This window comes from Eretmochelys imbricata, chromosome 11 (genome assembly GCF_965152235.1).
Source record: "Eretmochelys imbricata isolate rEreImb1 chromosome 11, rEreImb1.hap1, whole genome shotgun sequence".
NCBI classification, from domain to species: domain Eukaryota; kingdom Metazoa; phylum Chordata; order Testudines; family Cheloniidae; genus Eretmochelys; species Eretmochelys imbricata.
The window spans coordinates 49,859,212-49,875,771 of record NC_135582.1 but is presented as its reverse complement, the minus strand read 5'-3'; the positions used below and the strand labels follow the sequence as shown (position 1 = coordinate 49,875,771).

The window sequence follows — 16,560 nt, the reverse complement described above, 5'->3', positions numbered from 1 at the left end:
GGACAGAGACTGTCTATTACACCGTGTTTGTACAGAGCCAAACACAATGGGACCCCTTTGTTGGTTGGCCCTTACATACAAGCAAAATTAACGTGTTAAATAAGAAAAGAATACTTCTAGCAAAAGGAAGAGAAAAGACAGCACACCCAGTATATCTCACCCCTAGAAACTCGTAAGAACATACTATGTTATAGGATCCCCCTGTCTATGCTAGGAATATTTTCAGATAGATTTTAAAACCAGAGAGAGCCATAACAGAGACCTGGTTTTAGAGAGCTTTGGATAGCATGGCTTGTTTAAACAGAGTCAGTCTTAAAACTGACTCAGTGAAACTGATTCGGATAGCAATAGTGTAAGGCTGGCAAATTAGTTAGCTAACCAACTTCAACACTGGTTAGAAAATATCCCCTGTGTAGACACAGCCAGGTTTCTTAATCTTCTCTACATTTCAGCAGCTGCTTTCTAAACTGTCACTTAAGCAATTCTTAGTGCACTTACCAAAGTGAAGCAAGGGTGCACCAGATTTTCAGTTGGGGTAAATCAGTATAGTCAAGGGAGCTACGTAAGTTATACTAGCTGAGGATCTGGCTCACTGTTTTGAAATCAGTCAGAATGATTCCTGAACAGCTAGTCATGTTACAAGTGAATCCCAAAAACTTAAGGCCTGATCCAAAGCCCAGTGAAGTCAATGAGATTCTATTTTTAATGTTGCTGGTTTTCATGCAGGGATAGTAGGACTGGTGGTGGCAGTCAGAAATGAAACAAAAAGGTACTTGATGTAGTCAAGACAAAGGAGTGCTTGTTTCAATGCAATATGCAGTGCACCACGGGTAGGTATCCCAGTGTGCAACTCACTACTGTCCACCAGTGCATTGTCTTTTGGAAAGTTTTAGCAATGCATGGTGGGGTCAAAACTAGTCGTGCCTCCAGGGTCAAGTTCCCATCATGCAACTTTCTCCAACCCATAATGCCATCTCTATTCCATAATTTTTGTTCCTATTTTGAAAATCCCATGAACTTGCAAGGGACTTGTCACAGTCCGTCATCTCTGACGGAGGCATGGAGCCGGCACAGCTCTGAACTATCATCATGAGCATTGCAACCACGGGACACATGATACTCTGATATCTGCAGAGCCTCAAGAAGAGCCACGGAGAACGTGATGATTCTCTGGAGAAAAGACTGCAGTGGGACATAGTGAGAACCAATTCAAGATTGTTGGTGGTGTTCACAGAGCAGCTGCAAATGGTGGAGTGCCAGTTCTAAGCCTGAGAAACAAGCACTGACTGGTGGGATGGCATTGTTATGTAGGCTGGGGATGATGAGCAGTGGCTGCAGAACTTTTGGATGCGCAAGGCCACATTCCTGGATCTGTGTGCTGATCCCCCCCAGCCCTCCAGTGTAGGGACACCAGAGTGAGAGCTGCACTGACAGTGGAAAATCAAGTGGCATTCACACTGTGGAAACTTGCAGTGCTGGATTGCTACCAGTCAATGAAAAATCATTTTGGAGTGGGAAAATCCACTGTGGGGAGCCGTTGTCAGACAAGTGTGCAGGGCCATTAATCATCTCCTGGTACACAGGGCTGTGACTCTTGGCAGCTTGCAGGGCCCAGAAGATGGATTTGCAGCAATAGGGTTCCCAAACTGCAGGGGCAATAGAGGGCACACATATCCCTACTCTGGCACCAGACTGCCTTGCCACAGAGTACATCAACAGAAAGGGCTACTTTTATGCAAGAACTGGTAGATCACTGAGGATTCTTCACAGACATCAATGTGGGCTGGTCAGGGAAGGTGCATGATGCTCACATCTTTAAGAACAGAGGGCTGTTCTGAAAGCTGCAAGCAAGGACTTTCTTTCCCAACAGGCAGACTGCTATTGGAAACATTGAAATGCCAACAGTGATCCTGGGGGACCCAGCTTTCCCCTGCCTTACGAAGCCATCCACCGACCACCCTGACAGATTCAACTACCAGCATAGTATCTGTGAAGCAAAGGGGAAAGAGTTGTTGCCAGCATGTAGGACAGAGATAGAGCAGCTGTCTGCTGAGTTTGAATAGCCAGACACAGGGGCTATCAGAAGAGCTGACTGAGCATGGAGATATAGGAGCTATATCAGGGAAGCTCTGGAAGAGCACTTTAACAGAGAGCCACAGTAAGACACTGTGGTGTTCTGTGTTCTACATGGCTCTGCAGTTTGGGGACCTGTTACGAATTGTGCAATGTTTGATGAACATCTACGATCATAAAACTGGCAATGCACCTACTAATTTTGTGGTGCTTGCTGTACATTTATGATTGACAGACACAACGTCACAATGATCCTATGAGTCGTGTCACAGTTTACAATAAAAACTAAGTGGGTGCTCTCATTGCCACCAGGCACTCTGCAGCATATGTTCAGAATTAATGAAGATTAATTATTTTCCATACAATAAAGTTTTATCGAGTAACAAAAAATGCTGCAAAAATTATGTGCAAGTTAAAAATAAACACATTACAGCCTTAATAAATTTATGAAGAGGAGCTTAAAAAAGCTAGGTCAAGTAAAGAGTCGGTGACCCCCTAAAAAACAAAAAACACATTCTACGTAGCAGCAATAAAAAAGGCTACGAGATCAATGATCCATGTCACAAGTTTGGCAGAAATCGTATACAGGAAAAGCTGTGTTATCCAGCACTTTACCAACCAGAAAGCTCTATAAACCAGCATTTCTGATCTTCCCTACCTGGCTCAGTGTGGCTCCCCGGAAGTGGTGGAGGGACAGCAACAGGGGCTCCATGCACTGCCCCCATCCCATGGGCAGAGGCAGCACACACAGCCGCCTAGCCACACCTCTGCCTAGGAGCAGCGAGGACATGCAGCTCCCTGCAAGTGGCGACCTGAGGTGAGCGCTGCAAGAATCTGACACCCCGCGGCCCCTCCTGTGCCCCAACACCCTCAGCCCTGAGCCCCCTCCCACACCCAAACTCCCTCCTTCTTAGTTAACTGGAATTTTTGACTGACCAGCAAACCCCCCTCCCCCCCGCCCCCATTCCCCCAACATGCCAGATAACAAAGCTTTTATTGTAACATGATCCAATGTTGATGTCACTAAATGCCTTTTCCTAATATAATGAAAAACAGTTTTCTGGGATTTCTGCACAATGGTCCACTGAAGATACCATGCAGTTTGTTGTTCACTGCTTATTTTCTCTCACATACAGTGGTTGGACCAAATGGGCAAGCTATGTTTTTACATACATTGTCAAGCTTCTGCGTACCACAAAGGAAGAATCATGGACCTGATCCTGCACCACTGAAGTCAATGAGAGTTTTGCTATTTAGCCACAAGCATGCAGTGGGGATAAAGAGAAGGCTAACTGTTCAATGTGTGACACAGGAAAATTTTGTACACAAGGGACAAGCTTCAAGATTTATAATCAGCTTTTTGGAGGGGACTAAGGTTTATAACTTGTGCTTCCTTCCATTCTTGACGTTAAATTTTCTGGACGTTAAACTTCGCAGCTCCCATAGGCCAGGACTAGCGCTCTGGGTGGAGCAACGCACAGAGCTGCCTGGCCAGTCCTCCGTCTAGCAGCTGAGCGAGGGGGATGTCACAGCTTCCAGGGATGTCACCGCTTCCAGGGGAAACCCCCAGGTAAGTGCTGCCCAGAGCCCGCCTCACCCCATCCCATGCCCCAACCCCCTGCCCCACCCAAACTCTGCTGCTTCTGGGAGGGGGAGGCACGGAGCCAGGTAGGGAGCCTGCCGGCCCTGCCAACCACCCCCCAGCACCAGGAGGGGGCCCGGGCCGCATGCCACCACCCGCATGCCCCCAGCACCAGCAGGGATACCGGGCCGCACGCCACTGCCCATGCATCCCAGCACCAGCGGCGGTCCCAGGCCATGTGCTGCCACCCGTGACCCCTCCCAACACCAGTGGGGGACCCAGGCCGAACCCCAAACCTACTCAGAGCCAGTGGGCGGCCCAGGCCACCCTACCCCAGCGCCCGTGGGGACCCCGAGCAGCCCCCTGCCAAGCAGCCAGGCTGCCCTCCCCCAACATCCGCAGGGGCCCAAGGAAGCTCCCCGCCAAGTTTTATTCACTGGTATTTTTAGTAAAAGTCAAGGACAGGTCAAGGGCTGTGAATTTTTGTTTACTGCCTGTGACCTATCCATGACTTTTACTAAAAATACCCGACACTAAAATACAGCCTTAATTATGATCACTGCTTTGTATGTATGCAATCTGGTGTAAATATCATGAAGTTGATATTTCAGAATGTGTGTCTCTTTCGCAGCAAATATATACATTTATGAAATATGCAATACAGCTAATGATTCTGCAAACACCTGAACCGGTCCATTGTATAAAATGTAGGGTAGCACATAAAACCTTGATCCTGCAGAGTTATACATGTTCTTAACTTTAAGGGCATTAACAGTGAATAATTTCATTGAATGGGACATGCTTAAAGTTAAACAGATAGTAAATCTGCAGTATTGAGGCTTAATTTTGTAGGGTAAGCACACAAGATACATATTTTGACTGCATAAAGATATAAAAAAATTAAACAGGTACTGTTCAAAAACAAAACATAACAAAAACAGTCTCTCTCATTTGGCTGGTCATCTGGAAAACGCCAGTACTCTAAGGGTTAAAAGCAAACAAACACTATAGTAAACCAAAAAGAAAAGGAGTACTTGTGGCACCTTAGAGACTAACCAATTTATTTGAGCATAAGCTTTCGTGAGCTACAGCTCACTTCATCGGATGCATACTGTGGAAAATACAGAAGATGTTTTTATACACACCGACCATGAAAAAATGGGTGTTTATCATTACAAAAGGTTTTCTCTCCCCCCACCCCACTCTCCTGCTGGAGAAAATCTTTTGTAGTGATAAACACCCATTTTTTCATGGTCGGTGTGTATAAAAACATCTTCTGTATTTTCCACAGTATGCATCCGATGAAGTGAGCTGTAGCTCACGAAAGCTTATGCTCAAATAAATTGGTTAGTCTCTAAGGTGCCACAAGTACTCCTTTTCTTTTTGTGAATACAGACTAACACGGCTGTTACTCTGAAACCTATAGTAAACCAAGACCGTTTACAATAAGGCATTAAGAGGTCAATCTGACTCCCATTAAAATCAATGGGAAAATCCCCCATAATTGACTTCAGTGGGAGTTGGATCAGACCTTTAGTGCCAGAAAACAATAGGAGTATCTCATTTGTTTACATATTTACTATTGTTACTCAAGATATACAACCAAAGATAATAGTATCAAACTTGCAGAATGAAGACAGCACAAAAAAATGTTGCAACCTTTACAAGTTAAGGCAGGGTGACTTCTATTTAACTGGAGGAACAAAGAATGCAAACAAGACTGATACTTTGCAAAAAGTGTTACTCAATATTTATATAATTTTATAAACAAATTCTAGTTGTTAAAACCAAGAGAGAAGTAGAAAAATCACCCCATATGTCAGATGTATGCAAGTCTTCTACATCTAAAGTTGATTTTTGGAGGGGTGAGAAGGGCACAAAAAGGGAGAACTATAACATGTATCCCACCTAAAATATATAGATTAATTAATTAATTATAATACTCTAATTTGAGAGTTGATAGAAGAACTATGGAACACTTTTGTGAATCACCAACTACATCATTCTGAATCCTTATTTTAAAGGTGCCAATTAAAATTGGACCGCAACATCCTCAAATCTCACACCTTCAAGAAGAGCACACGAACAATAACAAAATCTCTACAGCACTTTTGATCCTTTAGAACCCTCAGATACTTCTCAAAATTCAGAGATATACCATTGAAATACCTCCACCTTTTCAAAGGGCTATATCAATGGAGTCAAACAGCTTCATACACAAGATTGGAGTGGGAAACAGATATTCTGATTACACTGATAAAATCAGCAGAAAAAAATCCTATATTTTTGTTACCTGCCAGGGGAGTGACTATGGCAGATTTTTAAAACAGGATACTCAGTGTATTGTACTCAACAACGCAAATACAAATCCGTGCCTAGATTTGCATACATAATATTTACCATGATTATGACAGTCTTGCAATACTGTTAAGAAAATTTTCCAGCCCAAGCACATAATCTATTCCCCTGCCCGTAACTCTGATGAGTATGAAGAACTATATATTTTGCACACCAGTTTTAAAACAAAAGTGACCTGTCCTATATTTGCAGGGAGTAGCATTTTGTATACCCAGTTTGTGCAGACAAAGCATACGCAGGCACACATAAAAGGATGGATCTGTTTTTAAAAATGGCCCTTAGTGCCCACGCAGTACAATTTTTATGTTCTCATTCAAAAGCCAAGCCAAGATTGAACTGCACAAGATTATGTTTGGGCCTAATGAAATCAGTGGAAGTCATTTTGTTTCAAGTGGGCTTTAGATCAGTATACCCTGGAAGAATGAAGGGATGATTCCATCCACCTGGGATTTAAACCTATTGTCTCAGAGTGTGGATATATTTAAATCCTTAATGTTAGGCCATTTAGCCATCCCCCTCAGAGCAAACAGGGCAGCACTAATGCCTGCCATCCGCTTTCTTCTGAAAGGCTTAATACAGAGAACTTGGTTGATTTTCTCCCAAACAAAATATAAGCTACAGTAGCAATTTAGATGCTTAGGTAGCCTCCTTTTAGCTCCGTTCTTATTATTGTGTGAACTTCTGAATTACTTTTCTGGCTGACAAAGCTCTTTGCCACTGGTGATAATGGATCAGAGTTTCAAAAACAGAGTTTCCTTCAGCCACCCAGTTATGACTTCCACAGCCAAAAGCCACTCACACAACGCCCTCACTCTTTCTTAGAAAGCGACCCTCAACATTGTACGCTTGGGATGCATCTCTTCAATCTCAAAACCACAGTGCGAGGGGACGAGAGAGGGGAGAGGGCCAGGAAAGAAATCAAATGTCTGGAGAGCCGAGCTAGAGTAGAGCAGGATGTTCGCCCGCTTCGGGGGCCAGGGGAAGAGGACGGGACTGGAGGCTTTGTTCATTTCACGAGTCTCCCGGCCCTCCAAGGGTGACCAGATGTCCGGATCTGACAGGCGCAGTCCCGATAGCCGGGGCTTTGTCTTATATAGGCGCCTATGAGCTCCCTACCCGCGTCCGGATTGTTCACACTTGCTAGCCCCCGACCACCAGGGGCCACAGCCCCCCTGGGGACTCACGCGGCCCTGGAGACGCCAACGGGGACCCAGGCTGCAACACCCCGCCAGCAGCGTGCGGACCCCCGCCCCAGATACGTACGAGGAGGCGTCCGGGGCGAAGAAATCCACGGCGAAGCCGAAGTAACTCCCCTCCGAGCCGGAGTACACAGCCGGGCGGTCCACGTCCAGATTGAAGGCGCCGCCGAGCGCCAGCCAGCGGCCCAGGAGCAGCAGCAGGCGGCAGAGGCGAGCCATGGCCGGTGCCCCGGCGCCTGGCGATGCCCAGCGGATGCCCGAGCGCCCGCCGGCCCCAGCAGCCCGAAGCGGATCCCGCGGGCGGAGGGACGCCTGGCAGTGCCCGCTGCCGGCAGGGACCGAGGCGCGGGGCGGGGGCGCGGGGCGGCGCAGGGCTCCGCGGCCGGCTCGCTTCCTCTTCGGTTGTGTTCGCCGAGCGACTCTCCCCTGCCACTGGGGCGGGCGAGGCTCCGCCTCTGCCCGGCGGCCAACGCGCCGCCCCTCGCCGGGGCGGGGGGAGCCGCATCCTGTGGCGCTGGGGCAGGAGGGAGGAGCGTCCGGCCGAGGCGGGGACGGGACAGGGGCGGCGGCGGCCATGAGGGCGGGTGCTCGCTTCGCTCCGCGCACCCCCTCCGCCCCCCGCCGGCCAGGGAGGGGAGCCCGCCGGGGCCACCTGCTGGGCTGCTCGTGCGGCGGGCCTGGGGCGCCCCTCTGTGAGCGCCAGGCCCCGGGGCGGCAGGAGGTGGCGTAGGACACTTAGGTCGGCAGTCTAAGGCGCAAAAAAACTTGGGACGTCCAGGATGCTTCTGATCCCAGAAATCCAGACAGCGGCAGCGTGTGCTGAGCACCCTCCCAGGACAGCTGCCTCCGAAAAAAGGGAGGATTCCGGGAGAAGGTGGGCGGGTGGCACCCCTACTCGGTCAGTTGCCACTGGAGGAGAAGGGAAATGATGACAGTACAAAAGCCTGAAATCAGAACTGAGGGAAGAAGGGATTTTTTTTTTTTTTTGTCAAACAATCTACAAAACCAAAGAGTGTACCTTAAAAGATCCTTGGAACAGGGACTGTGTCTTCATTCTCCCGGGGTGAAATCATGGCTCTGTTGAAGTCAGTGGTAAAACGCCGGTTAACTTCAGTGAGGCCAGGATTTCATCTTGTTTCTGTGGACAAATGCAAAATCATCATAATTAAGGCTTTTTTCTCACACATTTATTCTAATCCAAAAGGTGGAATGTTTTGGAAAGTTTGCTAAAGTTATAAGGCTATTTTTGAGTACTTTCAGGGTCGAAAGAAAATATATTTGGCACAGATTAAGAAATCAGATTTCTTACTTTTAAAGTTTAATTTGTCATACACTTAATCTTTAATGAGGTCAAGTGCTTTGACATTATTTAGAAACATCTGAGTCTACAGATAAGGGAGAAATGGTTGATGTTACATGTTTGGACTTTCAAAAAGCCTGTGATGAATTCCCTCACAAGAGGCTATTAAGGAAAAAAAGGAGGAGAGGGAAAGTGCCTTCATGTATTACAGTCTCGCTACAGGGGCAAAAGAAGTGTCAGAATGAATGGTCAGTTTTCAGCATAGCAAAAGGTTAATAGTAGAGTGCCCTAGAGTTCTTGGTGGGATCATGGTTGCTCAGTATTATTTGGGAGGAAGTTGTATGGTCTGTGTTACACAGGAAGTCAGATTAGGTGATCAGTCCCTTCTGGCCTTAGAATCTATTAATATAGTTGTCAGTGATCTCAGGAAAAGGTTTAAATAGTGAGGACCGCATTTTGGAGACTGCATAAAACTTAGATTAGTCCAAGCAAGAGAAGATTCTGGGGAACTTCAGAATACCTAGGAGAATGGGCAACATGATGGCAGATGAAATTCAAGCAAAGTAATAAACATTGTAAGACATAATTTGAACTGTCCGTACACTGTGATTGGTTCAAAATTAACTTTATTCCCTCAGGGAAAAAAGGCCTGGATCCCATTAGGGACACTCAATGGAAACCTCCGCTCAATGTAGAGTAATGTTCAAAACTCCGAAATAAAATGTTAGGTTACGTACAAAATGGGATAAAGTACTGAAAATGTTATGCTATTACATCAATCACTTGTACACCTTCACCTGCAATACTGTCTTCGGTTACAGTTCCTTGCTGAAAAAGAAAATACTGGCAATAAAAGAGGTTCAGAGACAGATGAACGTGGTAGGGAGATACCTAGAGGCAGAGAGAGACTTTCAAATGGAGGAGAGACAGAAAAAGCTGGGGCTGTTTAGTTCAGAGAGGAGGTAAATAAGAGGGGGAATGATAAGGATACATAAGATGACTGGTATAGACAAGGTAAAATGAGTGGTTTCAGAGTAACAGCCGTGTTAGTCTGTATTCGCAAAAAGAAAAGGAGTACTTGTGGCACCTTAGAGACTAACCAATTTATTTGAGCATGAGCTTTCGTGAGCTACAGCTCACTTCATCAGATGCATACCGTGGAAACTGCTCACGAAAGCTCATGCTCAAATAAATTGGTTAGTCTCTAAGGTGCCACAAGTACTCCTTTTCTTTTTGGTAAAATGAGTGTTCACTCTGGCTTTTCTCTTGATATTGAACAAAGGAGACATTGAATTAAACAGCAAGACAAGAAAATTGAAAACTGATAAAAAGCAATGCAAAATTAACCTGTGGAACTCACTGTCACACAGCCAACAGTTTTGCAGACTCCAAATAGGAATACAGTTACATTACTTAACAAGTTGGCATCCTTTTGTCTGCAAGAGATGATGGGAATTGCAGCCCATGATGTAGGTGGTTTGCAATGTCTCATGTGACTGAATAGGCCAATCTGAAATTTTCTTGATCTTTGGCAGTTATTGCAAATGTATATGTCTTGGATAGGAGCTGCTTGCTTCCTATGGGCTCTTTTCAAGCTGTAGGAGCCAGCTCCTGTCATGGACTTTAATACCCTGATGGAGACAATGGCGCCACTTGTTACAGTCACTTGCCAAGATTTTCCATTGGTCAGGATCAATTCTAAATTTAGACAGATTTGAATAAACAGTATCTGAATCAGCATTCAGAATAAACTTCCTCTATGAACATGTTGTTCCAGAATTGTCAGAGTTTTGGGCACCTTCCTTTAAAGCATCTGGTACTTACCACTGGCAGAGAAGGGGGGGAGCGAAAGTGTTGGTGATGCACACAGGTACTGAACTAGATGGACCTTGTGTCTGAGCCAAGTAAAAGCAAAACCAATGACACCAAATAATAAAGGCTGCACACAATATATTAAAGATACCAGGTAGGTAGATATTAAGATATCTTAATAGATACATTTCTGATTTAAGGTCAGATGCAGAGTTCTGGGAATCCCTCTTAAAAAGAGGGAATCAGCAAGGAAATAAGTGTATGAAATACACCTGAAGATGGGGAGAAGATTTCTATTAGTAGAGAGCTCTTTAACCTAGCAAAGATATAAGATCCAATGCCTAGAAGCTGGCGTTAGAAATAATGCACATATTTTTAACAGTGAGAGTAAGTAATCATTGGAACAATGTGCCAAGGGATGTGATGAATTCTTCATCACTAAGGGCTTGTGTACACTACTGCAGGGGGTCAATCCAAGATACGCAACTTCAGCTATGTGAATAGCTTAGCTGAAGTCGACGTACTTAGATCTACTTATCGCGGTGTCTTCACTACAGTAAGTCGACAGCTGACACTCTCCTGTCAACTCCGCTTGCACTCCTCATTCTGGTGGAGTACCAGAGTCAACAGGAGAGCGCTCAGCAGTCGATTTATTGCTTTTATACTAGATGCGATAAATCAACCCCCGGGATCGATATTTAAGTATTTAAGTCAAGATTGGATGTATTTCTAAACAATGTTCTTGAGCTTGATGAAGGAATCACTTGTTGAAATTCTGTGGCCTGTGTTTTGTAAGAGATCAGACTGAGTGATCATAGTGTTCCCTTTTGGCTTTAAAATCTGTTAATTGACTAAGTGGAACTGCGGGTGCTCACCACCTCTGAAAATCAAGTGCAAGATGCCTGAAGTTGGGGTTCAAAAAAGGGAGGTACCCAACATTAGAAGTCGCTTTTAAAAATGTATCCTGTGATTCTGGGAGGGCAATCAGCATCTATAAGAATTAGACTCTTCTTTTTTTTTTCAAGTGGAAAATACATCCAATACGAAATAATTCTTAAAAGTGCTAAATTCTTAAAGTGCTGTTTAAAAGAACTACTATTAATCTATCCACCAGTGTTCCTGAACAAAATCCCTTTCCAATGGAGGAATTTTAATAATTTATCTTTTGATAAAAAGGCTTAATCCATATCTAATCAAATTAATGTATTAATATTTAATAGGGTTGTCTAGTCTAACAAGATTTGTCTTCCCTTTCCTGTAAGAACTAACCCTCTTAAGACCCTTTCACAAACAGGGGGAATATGATCTTTTATCCACAACCACAGTAATGAATCATATATTAGGATTAGTATCAGAATTTCCTGTTTTCTATCCAATATGAAATCAGTCTTCTATTTTCTTTCCCAGATAGTTCTCAACAACTCAAATGCATTGATCTCTGAAGTCTTTAGGGCACAAGCTAAGAACAAACTATGTAAGGGTCCCATTGATTATCAGTATTGGAGATGGAGACATCATCTAGCACTAGATTAAAATCTAACAGAGAAAGTCACCTTAAGTTTAAAAGGCCTAACGTATTTATCTCTGGATAAAGTATAATTATATTATTTTGGTTATATACAATATAAATTAAGTCAGTCTGAAGTCAACTAAAGATTGCACAGATTATGGTAGACTAAAAAGGAAAGATCAAGATAATGGTAACCTTTGGGAAAGTTTCTGAATCTATTTTGGATTTAATAAATATGGAGAATTACTGCTAAAAGCATAGTAATGCTGCATACTTAAAGTCGCAAGGCAAGTTCTGCCCTTGCTTACACAGTGTAAAAGAGCAGAATTTGAGGCGTAGTTTTGAGTAAATTTGGAAAGTTTGTCAATAAAAAAGCTCATAAGTTATGAAGGCAGTGGCGTTTCTCACACACACTGATTTTATGTAATATGAGCAGCAAAAGAGGGCAGGGCTTTGGAGCGGAGTCCGGAGCTGGAGCGCAGAGCAGCTCCGGAGCAGTGGAGCTGCAGGTTTTTGCCTGGAGCTGGAGCAGAGCCGGAGCACAGCTCCAAAGCCCTGAAAGAGGGGGAAAAGAAAAAGAAGAAAAGTTTCATCATAAAACTTTCTTACCTCTGAATTCTTTTTTTCCAAAACAGAAATACTAAGCTGCTTTCTACATCCATAGAAATTGACTGATAATCTGTCTAGTGGGCCATTTATTCATCTAACCATGCTAGTGTAGTTATGTTGGTTTTGAGAAATGCTCCTATGCCTTGCCTAATTTTTCTTTCCATTTCACTGCATCTGGGAAACTTGGATTGATTTCATGTGCACTATAGGGAAAGGATGAAGATGAGGATTGGAGGAAAGGTTAAAAATGAGGGATTGAGCTGCCTGTGGGGTATTATGCTATACTAACTGTCTCTGCTGGACCCATCAGTGTCTGCAGAATCTAAATTTCATTTAGTTTCTAGTCCTTGTAGCAGAGAGGATAAATGCACACTGACACGCGTCTGAGTCCTCACACGAACAAAACCAAACAAGGGCCAAAAGTATATCCAGGTGAGTTTTTTCTGCAGAAAATATCTTATGACAATGGGAGAAGTATATACTGCCTCTTCCATTCACCTAGCTCAAAAACAATTGAAGATTAACTTTAATTAAAAATAATCATTTTGCTGATACTCCCCGTGCATCATGTCACATTATATATAACTCACGCTGTAAAACTCTCAAAGCAGGGATTGTGTATTTATATCTAAAATGCCATGCATGCCTGTTGTGCTAAATATAATTTTAAATCACAATCCTTATAAATGATAAGCAATATTGTTTTTAATTAAATAACAAAGTCAACACTCCCAGCCAAGCAAACACTGCCTTTAATAACTAGAGTATGGGATATATTCTCAAAAGGGAATTATATAGTTAAACTGAAAAGATTTGTCCCTAAATCCAATAATAAATACTGTACCTTATATTCTTAAATACTTTATACTTCTCCAGAAGTTTTCATCTGATAATCTGAAAATGCTTTATTACTACAGCTAGCTGAACATTTTTCTATCAAAGCTTTTTTGACAGAAAACTGGGGTTTCACTTACATGATTTTTTTGTTTTGCAGAAAGTGTCTACTTCCTTGAAAAATTTTCAATATTCTGTGAGATTGGTTTTTAAAAAAAAAAGTCATTTTCCGCAGGGGAAAAAAAAGTACTTTCCAGCCAGGTCTCTTTACTACCACTAATTAATTCTCACAATGTCAACACTGTCAAATAGTGAAATCGTATACCCATTTTATGGCTGGAAGAACTGAAGCACAGAGAAGCAAAGTGGCAGATAAATCCTGGCTTCCAGTGATACTGGATAACACTCCCTATTGAAGAACACAGACTTAAAACCCAATAGATTAAGAACAGAAGGAAAGTTAGGCCATGTCTATACATACAGTGCTGCAGCTGTACCAATACAGCTGTGCCACTGCAGACATCTGGTGAAGATGCTCTATGTCGACGGGAGAGAGCTCTCCCGTCAGCATAATAAAACCAGCTCTGTGAGCGGTGGTAGCTAAGTCAGTGGGAGAAGCTCTCCCGCCGACATAGCCCCGTGCACACGAGCACTTATGTCGATGTAACTTATGTCGTGTATGTCGTTTTTTTCACACCCTTGAGCAACAAATTATGCTGACACAAGCTGTAGTGTAGACATAGCTTCAATCATTTCAGTTACTACACCTGCCCTTAAGCGCCTCTGGCAATTTTCCTGCTTTTTAAAAAAAATGTTCTCTTCCCTGCTATGGATGTGTAAAAAACGTAAACAAGATGAGGTCAGCTAAGTGACTGACTATAAAGGATAAAAAGTGAATCGACACAAAGTGCTGGCAAATGTGCAACATAAACTCAGAAATAGAAAAATGCTTTAATCTCTTTTGGTTATAGACAGTTTAGGTTATAGACAGTTTGTTATTGCAAGAGTAGGTAAACAGAAAGAGAAGAGTGGGGTTTTTTAAGTTGACAGTGTCCCTTTAAAACTATATCCAAAACACTGAGAAATGCTTTATTTTCGGTGTCAGAGCTGCTGTGTCAAATTATAAATTGTAGTGGTGACTCTTCCTGCTTAGCTGTCCAGTGTTATCTTCCATTGTCAGTGAGGAGAATTCATTAAAAAGAGGTATGTGAAAATATCACACGCTGGGTTCCTTATCATCCTTATCATTTATCTAACTTCTTCAAACGACTTCCCCTCTGCTCTTTCCTTCACTACTGTTTCACATGCATATCTCTTCTCATTTTATCTTGAAGGGAGTAAGGTAATAAAGCTTGTCATTTTCCTGACTCAGCAGACAGCCTCCCACTCTTCTCCCACCAAGTTTAGTCACTAATCCAGCTAAGCGGAAGTCATGGAGTCATTACTGTCTGGGCTTAATTCAGAGCACAATCAGACTCAGTAAGTCTAGACAGTTTCAGGGTGTAGCCACATCTCCTAATATGGCATTATTACCCCTGCCTCCAGTCCAGGTAGAGCTGGAAAGTGAAGGGTCATATTTGGTTCTCTGCTGATGTCTCTTAAACTGTTGCACCGCTGTGTGTCCTGATCAAAGCCAGTTTACTCTGCATTTAACAAGGAAGAGTATTTTGTGTTCTAGAAAAGCTTAATTCATCTCTCTGTTTATTGCTTGCACTGAGTAATTAGGTCTGGCAGAGCGATAAGATGGACTGCTGTCTGAATACACAAGAATGGGTTTGTGAATATTTACAAGCAAAAACACTGTCTCACCAGGCAAGGAGATGTGATTTGGGGGGCAGGGTTTCCTGCTTGCTCAGTGTTCCAGCATAACTATAAAATGAAGCCTGTAAAATCATGTTTCAGACAGTGAAAAAGCAAAGTATGTGCTTATATGTTTGCTTTCCTGTTATCTCCACTGTTAGATTTGCAGTTACTGACTAGGATACTTGGTGATAAAAGCTAACAATTAAAGAGTGGATGGGAGGACAGGCTCCATTTTTTAGAAATGCTAGGGATAGGGTTATGGAAAAAGGCAGGATTAATTTAAAATTAATCTAGCCTCTTTTGGGGTCTTACAGTCTAGGGATAAACTCTGCCCCCTATTGGGATCTGCTAACTCTGGATTAGTCTTGCAAGCCTCTATTTGTATGAATAGTTATTACACGAGGACTGCCAATGGAGTCAACAGGACTACTTACCTGAATAAAACTTAGTAGGATCAGGCCCTAAGAGAGATCTGGGTTCCAGTCTTGGATCTACCACAAACTTCCCATGTGCCCTTGGACAAGTCACTTCCCCCTTTCTGTGCCTCAGTCTCCCATCTGTAAAATGGGGATAATATTTTCTTTCTTCCGCTCTGTGTCTGTCTTGTCTATTTAGTAAAAAATTTATTTCCTTTCCTTGTTATTTCCTTTCACCATGCATTGTCGCAGTGGTGAAAGGAAATAAAGGTGTGTTTTATTGTGACCAGGTCAATAGTAGCAGGGATGGGAGGACACAGAGTTCTAGCTAGTTGGAGATGATGGGAAATATTTCTCAAGCACACTGATATTTGCAGGCCCAGCTTCATGCCAGATGAATTGCAGACTGTCTTGACTATCTGTAGGCCTGCATCCCCAGTGCTGGCTGTGGACAGATACATTTACAAGCTTTTTTTAAACTTGCCAAAGAAAGGAAGATTAGATAGTGGGTAATAGTGCCAAAGAAAGGAAGATTAGACATTGAGGGATGGTTTCTTCAGGGTTGGTCTGGCCATTGTAGTCTTTAAGACAGGAAGAAGGATGTACAAAAGAAGCATTAGCAATCTCAATCTGGAGATATCTTGGTTGTTCATTACTCTTCCTTACTAATCAAGAAGGCCAGGCGTTTGATTCATAAGTGTTGGGTCATGACTCTGTTATAGTGTCCCACATGTTTTGAGTGGGATGAATTCATGGAGTGAAGGAGGGCTGATCATGGATTTGCTCATGGGTTCCAGTACCATGCCGCCTGAGAAGCCCTTACAGACATGGACAGTGTCCTCAGTGAAGAAAGATATCCCATGATATCCCAGATATAGCATGAGCTATGGGTAGGTTGTGCTGTGGACTGTAGACACTTGGGGTTGGTGAAATCACTCACCATCTGAATATTTCTACTGGGCATGGTTTGGTGCACTAATGAAGGTGAGCAGCAGTAATCTCTTGGCCTGAAATACAAGCTTTGGATAGGCCTGGAAACAGCCTCAGGCTTTTCTTTTGGTGTG

The 16,560-nt window shown here is 43.4% G+C and overlaps 1 protein-coding gene across 1 annotated transcript in view; it reads right to left on the bottom strand.

Moving 5' to 3' along the window:
- Positions 1 to 7,589, bottom strand: part of ITGAV (integrin subunit alpha V) — an 86,512-nt gene extending 78,923 nt beyond the window's left edge. The window contains exon 1 of the mRNA XM_077829715.1: positions 7,277 to 7,589. Coding sequence (XP_077685841.1) covers positions 7,277 to 7,431 — 155 coding nt within the window. The 5' untranslated portion in view covers positions 7,432 to 7,589. The remainder of the gene's footprint in view (positions 1 to 7,276) is intronic.
- Positions 7,590 to 16,560: the final 8,971 nt, after the last annotated feature.